General features: G+C 31.4%; 1 protein-coding gene across 1 annotated transcript; it reads left to right on the forward strand.

Moving 5' to 3' along the window:
* Positions 1–1,116: 1,116 nt before the first annotated feature.
* LOC138348648 (uncharacterized) lies at positions 1,117–8,379 on the forward strand. Its single transcript, XM_069298209.1, has 3 exons — positions 1,117–1,236; positions 2,323–2,433; positions 8,242–8,379. Exons 1-3 carry the CDS (start codon positions 1,117–1,119, stop codon positions 8,377–8,379), a joined length of 369 nt encoding a protein of 122 aa, XP_069154310.1.
* The last annotated feature ends 4,638 nt before the right edge of the window (positions 8,380–13,017 follow it).

Below are 13,017 nucleotides of genomic sequence, written 5' to 3' on the forward strand. Positions count from 1 at the left end.
AACTGTTGTAATTTCTCGAAGGATAATATAGAATTAACCTGTTCCTAAGGCGAATTTGGGGGTCAGAATTCCAACAATTGGTATCAGAGCAGGTTATCTTTAAAGAGTCTAACAACTCAAGATAAGATCGTAATGAATTCTGCACCTCTTCTTGGGCATGGTCAATGGCAACATATCAACAGACCACCATTATTTAATTGAGAATACTACTATTGGTGGAAGACAAGATTGGAAGATTTCATTCAAGCTGAAGATTACGAATTATGTGTTAGAATTACTTATGGACCATTAATTCCTACTATTACTGATAGTGAAGGGAATAAGGTACCTAAACCTATAGAAAAGTATGGAGAAGCCGATTACAAGATGTTCGGAAAGAATGCAAAAGCTAAGTGCATTCTTGTATGTGGATTAGGACCTGATGAGTTTAACCGCATCTCTAGTTGTACCTTTGCAAGACAAATATGGGACACATTAAAAAACGCTCACGAAGGTAAAAATCAAGTTCATAAATTCAGAATTGCCAGACTTTGTTCTGAATATGAAACCTTCAAGATGAAATCTGGAGAATCACTTCAAGATATGATCACCAGATTTACCACTGTTGTAAATGAGTTTATATCATTTGGCAAAGTATACACCTCTGAGGAATAGGTATAAAAAGTACTAAGGACTCTGCCTAGATCATGGGAAATAAAAGTTACTGCAATCAAAGAAGCCAAAGATCTAACCAATATGACTTTGGATGAATTAGTAGGAAATCTCAAAACTTATGAGATGAATGTTGACAAAAGAGGTGAAGGAAAAAAAGAGAAAAATCATGGATTTAAAGAAACTAAAAGTGATGAATCTTACATAGATGTGATGATCTTGCTCTGATAAGTAAGAACTTCAAGAAACTCTTAAAAAGGGGATTAAATGCTAGCAAGAAACTGCCACCCTAATAAGAAAGAAATCTTGAGAGACCAAAGAGTGGAGGCTGCTTCAAGTGTGGTGAGACAGATCATCAGATCATGGATTGCCCAATGTGGGAATTAGAATGGAAAAGGGAAAAAAACTGAAAAATAAAGGAAGGGGCTCTTTAATAAAAAGAAAAACAAAGAAAGAGAACAACCAATGTATGCAGCTTGGAGAACAGGTTATTCAGACATGTATGAAGAAGATGATGAGGACATTGCTTTGATGGCGATAGAAGAATCAGATGTTGAACCTGAATCAGACTCTGAAGAAACTGAGGTAAATCTTCTTAACCTAAAAGATAAATTAGTAAGGTTCTCTAAGAAAAAACATTCATTCTTATTACTTGCTTCCATAGACACAATTCAAGAACTTGTTAACACCAAGAGTCAACTACTTACTTCCTTATCTAGCTTAAAGTTTGAGCACATTGATCTTAATAAGAACAAACATGACCTTCTAGGGAAAATCAAGCAACTTGAATCTCACAATTTGGAACTAAGAACTGAGAGTGAACTGCCTAACCAAACACTTGAGGTCGACAAACTCAAAAATATTTTAAAACTATAAACGGAAAACTCTAAAAGAATGAATCTTGAATTAAATCGGATGAGAAGTGATCTCGAAAGAGCAAATAAGTGGACAAAATCATCCATGATAGTAATCCATCCAGGTAACAATAATAGGAACATTAAAACTGGAATAGGGTATGGACAACCCATAAATCGGAATCCTATGTTTTGTATTATTTGTGGTATCTCAGGTCACTCTAAACAATAATGTCCTAAATACAAGGCTAGTGCAGAAAATAATGCTAGAGGAACTTTTAAAACTGTTCAAAGGAACAGATATACTCAAAGGAAAAATAATCTTCCCAAGTGGGCTTATGGAGATCTTATTCATCCTTTTTATCAATACAAAGGACCCAAGCTAGTCTGGGTTCCTAAATCTAACATTTGAATTTGCTGGAAAAGTTAGAGCAAGCAGAGAACATTCACCAATTGAACATGCTATTTCAGATGCATGATTGTAACTTTAACAAAAAATCCTCTCACTTGAATAGAAAAAAAAAGAATGGATGAATAACATTAACTGGAAAAAAAAGTTGAAAAAAAAGGAGAAAGACTGAAGAAGCATGTTGAAGGAAATAGGTTCAACCTATGCAGTATCTAACAAGTGCACTAAGATGATCAATCAATCAAAACTATGATCAGCCAAGGAAAACACTTTCAAAAGGAACAATTTGAAACTTGGGGATGATTAGGATTACTTATGTATCCAAAAATGGCTAATGAACATTGTGCATATTGGCCTATAATATTGAATTCTATGCTCAGTTTTGTACATTAAGGTGTATGTCTCTAGACCACTTTAAAAGTCATGCTACTCATGCACTATAACATTGCATTTGCATCTAGCACAGCAGAGAGACTCGGTAAAGTTGAAGCAAAATTCAGCATTATCCAGAGATCTAAGGTATGTGCACCATAATTATTCATGATTAAAAATAAAGTCAATGAACATGAACCTATTTCTTCCACTTGTCCCAAAAGATATTCATGCCTTAAATAATACCAAAACAAAATCTTCTTGAAAAGCCTTATTCTAATGTGACCATCAGTGGTTGAGATGAATTTGATGGAGGACACCTCTACATGGGGCCTTATTAATACAGATTAAGAAAGTAGAGTGTGCTAGTTCTTAGGGGGAATATTTTGTATTGAGTAAAGTCTTGGAGGATTTACATTGTGAGGGGGAATATTTTGGAGACCATATACTCTAACAAAGTTCACTTGTTAGGATCAAATTGGGTGCATCTAGTAAAAGGGAATCGATGAGAGATACATCAGTCGAACCTAGTTCTTCTATTGGGAACCATATAAACTTGGATTTCGGATTGATATAAAATAAAATAAAATTTATAGTTGGTGCTGCAGTTGATAGTACACGTCCAGGGAACAGATTGAGAGAACATGTTCCTTTACAAGTGATATTCAAGAAAATTTGTTCCTCTTACTGACTCTATTGAAATTAAAGATGAGTAAACTATTGTTTCTGCCAAAAGAACATTATTGATTGAACAAGAACCTTAAAACTGATAAAAAAAAAGAAAAAAAAGGATTGAGCGTGCATAGACAAAGGTTAACTTTGAAATTGAGAAGACTACTAATTTTGTTATTCAAAAAGATATTTTTGCTGCTGAAAAATGACTTTTATTTATCCTCTCATCGTTTGATATTACCTAACCACTCTAGCCTTTGACTTCCAATTTTTTTTTCATCACTAGTGTTTGATTCTATGTTTAATTTTGATTACATTTGCGGTGTATATGATTTTTGATTAATGCTAATGTCGGATTTGAGTTTCAGGTTAATGTCTATCTCTCATGTTTATGCTAATGCTTTGTTTTATCTCATTGAGTTCTTGATTATTAAGTGTTTGTGTAAGTGATAGCCTAGTGGCCATGAGTATCGAATTTGCCTAATGTTAAAAGGGGGAAGCAACTGCATATGAGTGATGTGTACCTATTCAATGCAAGAAGATAAAATTTGACATAGTCAAAAAGGGGGAATTTTTTAAAGTACTGTTGTTTTGAAGCATGGCAAAGTTAAGGAGTTGTAGTGTAACATGGCAAAATAAGGAAGGTGTGTGTCTTATTTGGTGAGTTCGAAATGTATAATTGTCATCATCAAAAAGGGGGAATTTGTTAGAATGATAAAGATTTTGATAATTGACAAATACAGAAACAGGTTGTACAGACGTGTTCCTTATATAACGAATCTGACTTGGATAAGGAGAACGTCAACCACGTGAATTAGAAGTTATAAAGCTGTGGAATTATTATTTTTTCGACAAGCAACAAGTACTAAAAGTTTCCTTTTATAAAGGAGTTCAAAGCCAAGTGAAAGAAGGAAAACTAATTCCTATTTAAGGTAATCTATTTAAGGAAATTGTGTTTTCTTATTTGTTTTAGGAAATTCTGTAGAAAAGGAGTCCAAGTAGAAGTCAACAAGGATTTGTAGAAGTCAAATACAAGTTGAATTATACAAGGATTTGTTGATGTTTTGATCTATAAATAGGGAGCTATTTGCATAAAAAAAATTGTGCACTTACATAGAGAGAAGATCAAAACACGATCAAGAAGTTTGAAAGAATTTTTAGATTTATTGGGAGTGTAGCAATTTGTGAGGAAAAACTGTAAGATTGTATTCAAGAGTCTTGTTTACGATCTTAGTTTTGTTAGTAGGAGTTATTCGACAAGTTGTAAAACTTGAGGAACATTGGAACATATAAAACCGGGGGGGGGGGGGGGGGGGGGTTGTGTCTTTGGGTAGCTAGAAATTAGAGTTTATAATTTCTTAGCTAGGAACTAGAGTTTATAATTCCTCTAGGAATTAGAGTTTATAATTCCTTAGGTTACATAGCTTTGTAATCTTTTGTTGAGACTTGAAATTTTATAAAGTGGAGTTAAATCCTATAGAGGTGTAGGTCGTGGTTTTTACCCTTGTGAGTTGGGGTTTTCCGCGATAAAATATTGTGTCATTATTTTATTTACTTCACAAAACGTAAATGCTGTAATTTCTCAAAGGAACATATAGAATAAACCTGTTTATAAGGCGAATTTGGGGGTCAGAATTCCAACACATACTTTCAACCTCATCTATAGATATTAGACTATATACCTTAGTGTATCTTGAAAATTAATACTTTTTTCCACTTTTTCAAACAATATTCTTTAAGTTTGTTGAACTTGAATATATTAGTTCAAAAACATGAATTTTTGTACTAATAATAGATTTCAAAGGTTTCCTTACATGTTTTGCTTTTACATTTACAAGATTTTTGAAAAATCATCAATGTTTATCATAGAAATTAATTATATTTTTGTAAGTGTTTTGATAGAAGCAATTCTAACATGACATACTCTACGATAACACAAATTAATAGACTTAAAAATATAAGCAGAATTCTAAATACTAGCATTATTGATAATCTATTGAACATTGTTCAATACAAATATTTCTCCACGAAGATATCTCTTCCCAATAAAGTCTCCTCCCTAAAAAATAATTATTTTATCACCTTTAAATATAGTTAAATGTCCTACTTCATTAAGAAGAACTCCAAAAACTATATCTCTAAATGTAAAGTATATACAAAACATTATTCAAGGCTAAATTTTTTCTAAAGTTACATTATGTAAAAATTTCCTTTATCCATCATTCCTGTAGTGGAGAACCCATGTAAACACAATTGTCATTAGTTTACTCCTCAAAGTCATGGAATAACTCTTTGTTGGCACAAAAATGTATTGAAGGGTTTGTGCCCAACACCGATTAATAATGTTAGCCACTAGAACAACTACAACAATAATCACTTCATTATTCTCACCAAGATGAGCTTGACCATCAGCTTGTCTTTCTTACCGTAAGTTCTGTCTTTGTCTTACTTATCGGTGGCTAGCATTATGACTAAGTTTTCCGTAGACAAAGAAAGGATCCTTAGATTTTTGAATTTGAATCTTCGACTTGTTTAAGTAATTCTTTTCTTTATATGTCTCTTTCTTATGAAATTCTTCAGTTTTCCTTTGAACATGTCATTCATAGCATTAGCAGAAAATTCAATACGAATCTGTGAAAGAATTAAGTAAAAACCTTTCATCCTATTGTATATACAGTTCGCCTCTTCAGTTCTCATGTGACCAATAAGTTTTAGGGATATAGTTTTATTTTCTTATATTTCAGTTGATATCTATAATTACTCCAAGTTTATGGACATTTTTCAAGCACAACACATAAGCCTAAAAATAGTCAATCATCTTAATACCATTGTTGAGAACATCAACAGTCAAGTTCTCATATTCACAAATTTGTTCAACGATTAACTTATCGTCTGTACAAGGTTTGTTAAACAAAATATAATTAACTTCTAAATCTTCAAATAAACTAAGATGTTTAAGTGACCAGCGTTTAAAATTATTTTTATCCAAATACTCAAGCTTTGAAAGATAAGAAAAAATTTTATTCAACGAAATAGCCATTTATAAATATTGTATTCGGAAAATTGCTTTCAAATTATTAGGGAAATAATACAATATTGATATCGAACAAGAATTAAAATAGTAAGTGAATTATGACAAACAATACGTAATGACAAGTCACTGCCATGAAAGTAATTTTGGCCTGAATTTGATGTTAATAGTTAAGTCAAGTCACTCTCCAAGCTTCTACAGATCTTCCAAACACGTGTCCTCGTGGTTGAAAGTTTGGAGTTGCACAAAAACAATTGTCTAAATATTCACAATAGGAAGAAAAATATTTCAGACAATACATGAATAGGTGAAAGAGATTAAATGAAAGAGAAATTTTTGTTTCTCTTCTATATATTTAGTTCACAAATGATACTCCTAAAATAGGAAGAACATTTATGTTTTTATCAATCATAAGAATGTAACTAGTTAAAGTAAAATTAATAAATTGAAATATTACTTTTTCTGTGATGAAAATATTTTCATAATGCAAAGTAATTTCGTATTTTCTGAATAGTTTCAATATTTTCTTACGAAGTTAAAAAAACTATAACTTTAATAAATGTGAACCATATAAAAGGAAGTAGCTCTTCTATTTCACATAAATTTAGGACTTAAATGTTCACATAGATTAATGACGGAGAATTCTTAGATGTTATTATCCTTTGAATTAAATTTAAAGGAATAAAATCTAAAAACCTGAGTCACAAGAATAACTGTTGGAACCAAAAATAGATCTATAGGGAAAAGCTTCTGAAGAACGTAAGCAAAGCTTCTAAGAATCATTATTGATATAAGGGTCTTCAAAGAACTAGTCTCCATGAAATCATGGTCTTCTACCTTAATGCAGCCTCCATAATTTCCAGATGATCACTACACAATAAAATAAACAAATATATTACATATTTATTATTCTATCGAGTACAAACTCCTTCTTGTAGGAGTTGATTATACTAGAGAATACAAGTCATAGATTGATTACAAAAGTCCTAGTTATACTTCAAATAAAATACCAAAATTATTGTTAAATACAAGTAGGCCTTCACTACTAATAAATAAATAAAAATTATTGTTTTTTAAAAACTAAAATAGGCTCCAGAATAAACTAAAACAATACAAATTCATGTCATATTGGCTTTGGATGTAGTTTTAGTAAGAAAATTACTAGAAATATCATACTCATTTGTTTATTTTTAAATATTTTTCAAATGGTAGGATCAATAGTGACAAAATATTTATAACTCATCTCCTTATAAATCATGAATTTAAAAGGAGTTGGTACCTACATGAATGATGCAAAGTGAAATAGTACTTAAAATTTACACTAAAAGGAAACATTGAAGCGTGACGACTTTATTTAAATTGTGTTTCTCATATAGTTAAGAAAGTAAAATCAAGGTAAATAGTTAATAGTTTTTGGGTTAATACAAGTCATTCAATTAAAATTCCAACGAATTACAAGCATGCGTCAAATTGAATAACCAAAAGATAAGTAGAATATTGACGTAAATAATATGTTTGACAAAATACTATTTGTATCAGATTTTTTGTATTAAAAATGCAAAGAAATGTTTATTCCAACTAGAAATGTATATCAAACTCTGAGCAAAAATTAACTAACCATTATTCTTAACCAATTCCTTTTTAATTTTTAAACATAGCAGATAACTTACTACATGACATATAACATACTATAAAATAGCAGATCACGTCAAAAATCAAATAAAGGATCTTGGTGAAATATAAATTTTTAAGGAGCAATGAATTGAGATGATAAGTTAAGTATTGTACAAATTTGGAATTGAAAAAACAAAAAACAATTATCGAGAAGTAACTTTTTTTTTATCTTCAGTATCTAATGGCAATGATTGAAAAATGATTGTTTTCTTTCAGAAGAACTTGTACAACATAGATATTTTACAATTGAAGAGCTTTAACACAGGGGCTAATAGGGTTTCCAGTTCATTTGGGAAAGAAAATAATGATAATGAAAAAAAAGAATAGAGGTATTTATTTGAGGGGTTTCGGCCCGGGTTTAATGAACAATAGTGTCTTATTGGATAATATTTGGGCTGTATGTGGGTTTGAAGAAACAAGTCCTTTGTACTTTAGCGAAATACATTTGCTTCAAATAATTCAAAATCGATAAAATTGAAAATGAGATAAGATATATCTAATTATTTATCAAACTTATTAACCTTTTATGAATTAAAAATTACTTTGAAGTAAAGACCTGTTATGTTGAATAACCGAAGGAGAATAAGGAAAAGGAGAATAAGCAGAAGAAGATTAAGGAGAAGAAGGGGGACGAGGAGGAGGAGAAGAAAAAGAAGACGAACAAGAAGAAGAGGACGATGAAGAAGTTTGAGGGGGAGAGGAAGGGGAAGAATTAAAACAAGAGGAACACGAAAAAGATGTGAAGGAGGAGAATGATGAAGAGGAATAGGAATAGGAAGAGAAAGATGAAGTAGAAGTGGAAGAGGAGGAAGGGAGGACGGATGTGGAGGAGAATAGATTCAATATTTTTACAACAATACAAAATTATTCAAAACATTTTTGAGGTACTTTTACCCGATAAATAGTAAATTTCCTAGAAAATAGATTGAAAACATTTTAAATTTTAAGAAACAATTATTCTACTTTTTTTGGAACTAAAGAAGCCTGAACAATTAATCAACAAATAGGAGAATGTTAGTAGTTAAGTTGGTTGACTACCTAAACTCTCATCTTATTGGTAGGATTCAATTTCCCACATTTTAATATTCACTATTCATAAATTCTCTCATCACCTTCAAGTACCAAAGGGTAACAAGAAATTGTCGATTGAGTAAACTACCATAAATAGTATAATTTCAATCTATCTATATATAAAATAAATCTAAATATACAAAAAGTGATATAACAACTCTCTATGGCCTCCATTTATATTTATCTTTTTTCATTTTTTTTAATCTTTTCCTTCATTTTCTAACAAACAATTATGCATTTAATAACTAAATAAATTAACATATTTGCAATATCCAATTATGTTGCATGAGTTACCAAATAATTCTATCTATTTGCATTCTCTACTTAAATACTATGTCGATTGACCAACCTCCTTTTACCAAATTTTTCATGATTAAATCCATCTACAAATAACAATCTTCCATAAAGTTGTTAGCTACTATAGAAAGAACTAGTAAATATGGTTTAAAAATTGTTTAAGGTAGTTTTTCCTAGATTGAAGGAGTAGTTAGGGAGAATTTAGTCATTATTGCTCCATTTTAGGCTATTTTAATAAGTAATGCATCTCAATACATTTAACTATAAATTTGGTACATGATAAATAAAAAGGTGGTAAAATAAATAATTATTGAAATATTAGTAGATATGGGATGAATATAGGAGAAAATACTTAATTATACAAACATTATTATCTTATTTACTAATTCTTTCTATGATTTGAAATAACTACATTTTAATCTCACTACACAATTTCCTAGAAGATTTCAAGTTAGATATATATATGCGAAGATATACATTATATAAATGTATCTTGTCTGATCACATGTATCTGAGATGAAGATATGCAAGAGAGATACGAGAGTTGCGAGTAAAACGGGAGGGAGCAAGCAAAATTTTTCTATGTATCTCATATAAATGTGTATCCAGATGGATAAAATATATCTAGAACAAATTATACCTAATTTTGATCTCATTTATCTCAAGATACATGAATCTGAAAAAAATTATTTGGAACACACAAAAATTTGGTAACATTCATAATTTGCAAACTAGTATATCTCGATAACGACACTCAAAATGAAATAGGCTAACTAAAGCCTGTCATTTGTTTATAGTGTTATTAAATAGTTAATGATGTGTTAAAAATATGAATAATGTCATAAGGGGTAATTTCTAAAGAGTTTGTATGTTAAACGTCAAAGAACGTCCAAGACGTTTGGAAGCTAGTCTTGTATGTGCTAGTGTGCCTTTGCATGTTTTATGTGTTGTTTGATATCCAAAAATGATAGGGGAGGGTCCTAAAACCTATATTATCTTGTTTATCCTAGATACATCCGTGTAGGACTCCCGAAGGACCAATCCAAAGGTCCTTGAGAAGGACCCAAACCCTAGCAAGAAAACAACCAAAGATTGTCAAACAACGACCCTTTATCGACGTTACTTATGTCAATCCACGCCCCGTCACTTCGAGGAATAGCTCAAAACTTAGTTATGGGAGCTTATCCCCCAGAATTTGACTTTACAAACGACGCCCAGCAGGATGGGCCGTCGTTCAAGGGATGCACAGTAGCTTGAGTCCGTCATTTTGAGCCTGCAACATTACCAATATTTTCTAAAAGCTTAGGGGTAAATTGCAAAATTCATCCCATCTCCTCATTAACTAGTATTAAGTTCTTTTAGGGGTTTTTAGTTATTTTAAGTTAGTTTATACCGCTAAGACCTAAGTTAGACTTCACTTTTCAAAATCATAACCCCTCTCTTAAGACACCATCGAAGCTTGAACTCAATAAAGAGCTAGGATTGAATATTTTGAGTGGTTTCTTCACCAAATCCCTTGGGTTTTCTCCAATTAAGGTATGCTAGTTAATCCTTTATTCTTCTCTCATTTAAGGAGCCAATCCAAAGGCTTTTCAAAAAGGTTTCAAATTCTTAAATTCTTATATTTTTAATTCTAAGCATGGGTCTTTGCATGAAAGATTTTAATGGATGGATTATGATGTTTTCAATATAAAATGATGGTTTTATGATCAAAAACTCAATGACCCCATGAACATGCCAATTTTTAAAATTGGGCTTATGAGGTGGGTTTAATGTATATGATTAGACAATGTTAGAGTTTTGTTTTTATTATGTTGTATTGTGATTATCTACATCCATTTATGCCTTATTATGATGGTTAATTTGTGAATTGAGAAAAGGTGATCAAGTCTTTGATGAAGGGTAAGTTGATCTATGTTGTTTAGTTATTATTGAATTGATCTTGAGTGGTATGGTCCACTTATGGTTGCGGTGTTTACTTGATGTATATGATTATATATGTGAATTGTGATTATGTCTTTGAAGGCATTGAATATGAACTAAAGTGATGTTATGATGTATATGGATGAGATGTCTTATGAAGTTGAGAATATGTGTCTTGAAGATTCTATGTCTAAATGAAGTACAATGTGAATGTGAAGCATGATAGTGTGTGAATTATGATTTATGTTGTATGATAATTCTTAGAATTCAGTTTTATGAATATGGTGGTTATGTGAAGAATGTTGTCACATAAACTCACATGCACACACTTTGAATGAATGAATGAAGTTAATGAATGAAAATGGAGGATTCTAAGGGAAACACTATTCGTGAGTAGAGATGAATTGTATAGTACCAACCCTACTATTCCTAACAACTCTAGTGAATAAAAAAAGGGGGTGTTTGGGGTGGACACTCTTCATGAGTTGAGATGCATTGTTTAGTAGCAACCTCAGTATTCCCAGGAACTTTCCGAAGAATTGTTTGAGGTTGGATACTCTTCGTGAGTTGAGATGTAGTATAAAAAATTAATCTCTACAGATGAATGATCCTCATGAGTTAAGACGTAGTACTTAATAACAATTTCTTAACCTATAGTTAATGAATGTCTAATACTCAATCGAGGAGTCATGCTCAGCAACGATATGATTTAAAGTAGGGGTGGATACTCTTTGTGAGAAGAGACGTCATATCTAATGTATCTCTAGAGATGAGTACTCTCGTGAGTTGAGATGTAGTACTTAGAAGAAATCTCCTTATCCCTTAATTATGCGCCCACATATACTTATCTATAGGAGATCCAAGTAAAGGCTAAGAGAATGACCCTACTTTAGGCAAGTGGAGATCCCTCATCCGGTAGGTGATATACCGGGATTCCATGTCTTGTTTTCATGGTCTATGTCGGTTAAAGCTAGCCCCCCACAAAGGAGCACTAAGGTGGGAGTAGTCGTATGGGATGCTAAATTCACATTGTACTAAGTATAACTTGGGGGAGGATGGTCTTTATGTGAATTTCGTAAAGACATGTATGTTTCATCTAGTATTTTTAGTAATGAGTGTTGACATGTTAAATTGAAATGGAGCATGCTTATTTTTGGTAGTCTTAAGGATCCTTAGGTGTGTAATGAAGAGGTTTAATGGGCGGTCTCTTCATGTCTTACCAAGATGAGTCTTAGGATAACGTTTGATAGGAAGGTATAAATGATAAAAATGGATTACTTGATGAATGTTACTAAATGTTGACGTTAATGAAGTTTTGCTTGTATATGAAATGATAATTTGTAAAGTTAATTCATGAAGGTTTTACCAAAATAACATCAAAGTATGTTTCAACTACAATGTCCTTTTAGATTGTTTTTGCATATTACTTTACTTAGTACAATGTTCGTACTAACTCAATATTCTTCTATATTTCTATAAGTATAGGTGGAAGAAAAGTGAATGTTTTTAGGAGGTCAAGCTTGGGAAGTTTATTCTCTCAAGATTTGTATGTCCTCGTATGTTTGAGGACATGAACTATGTTTCTTTTAGTTTCTTTCTTTTAATACATTGTTTAAGACATAGTATGTTTCTTTCAATGTAAAGGGTCATGCGATTCATTTTGTCATTTTTGTATATTTTTTTCTTATGAATCATTGAACCTCCTATGCAAATTAAGGAGGAAGAGAGGTAGAAAAAACACAAATGAACAAAGAGAGACTACAAAAATAACCAAATTTTGTAGTCTTTCTTTGTTCATTTGTGTTTTTTCTACCTTTATTCCTCTTAAGTTTGTTTAGGAGGTTCAACGGTTCACTAGAAAAAAATATACAAAAATAACCAAATTAATCTCAATTTATTCTTATACACAACCAATATCACAGTATCCATTCTAAAAAAAAGACTGAATGCTAATCAAATACCGAAAGTAGTAATTGGGATCTTCAGTGTCAATTCCGAACTCTTGTTGTGATTGCACAAAAGATTGGGACACAATCTTCTCACAACAAGATGCTAGCGCAGAT

Source organism: Solanum lycopersicum, chromosome 5 (assembly GCF_036512215.1).
Source record: "Solanum lycopersicum chromosome 5, SLM_r2.1".
NCBI classification, from domain to species: Eukaryota; Viridiplantae; Streptophyta; class Magnoliopsida; order Solanales; family Solanaceae; genus Solanum; species Solanum lycopersicum.

What these genes read in the sequence shown, in the direction of transcription:
- LOC138348648 (XM_069298209.1), top strand. Translation starts at nt 1,117, where the DNA reads ATGTATGCAGCTTGGAGAACAGGTTATTCAGACATGTATGAAGAAGAT. An exon ending in CAGACTCTGAAGAAACTGAG is followed by an intron (nt 1,237 to 2,322) that starts GTAAATCTTCTT and finishes GTATGTCTCTAG; the next exon opens with ACCACTTTAAAAGTCATGCT. An exon ending in GCATTATCCAGAGATCTAAG is followed by an intron (nt 2,434 to 8,241) that starts GTATGTGCACCA and finishes GAATAACCGAAG; the next exon opens with GAGAATAAGGAAAAGGAGAA.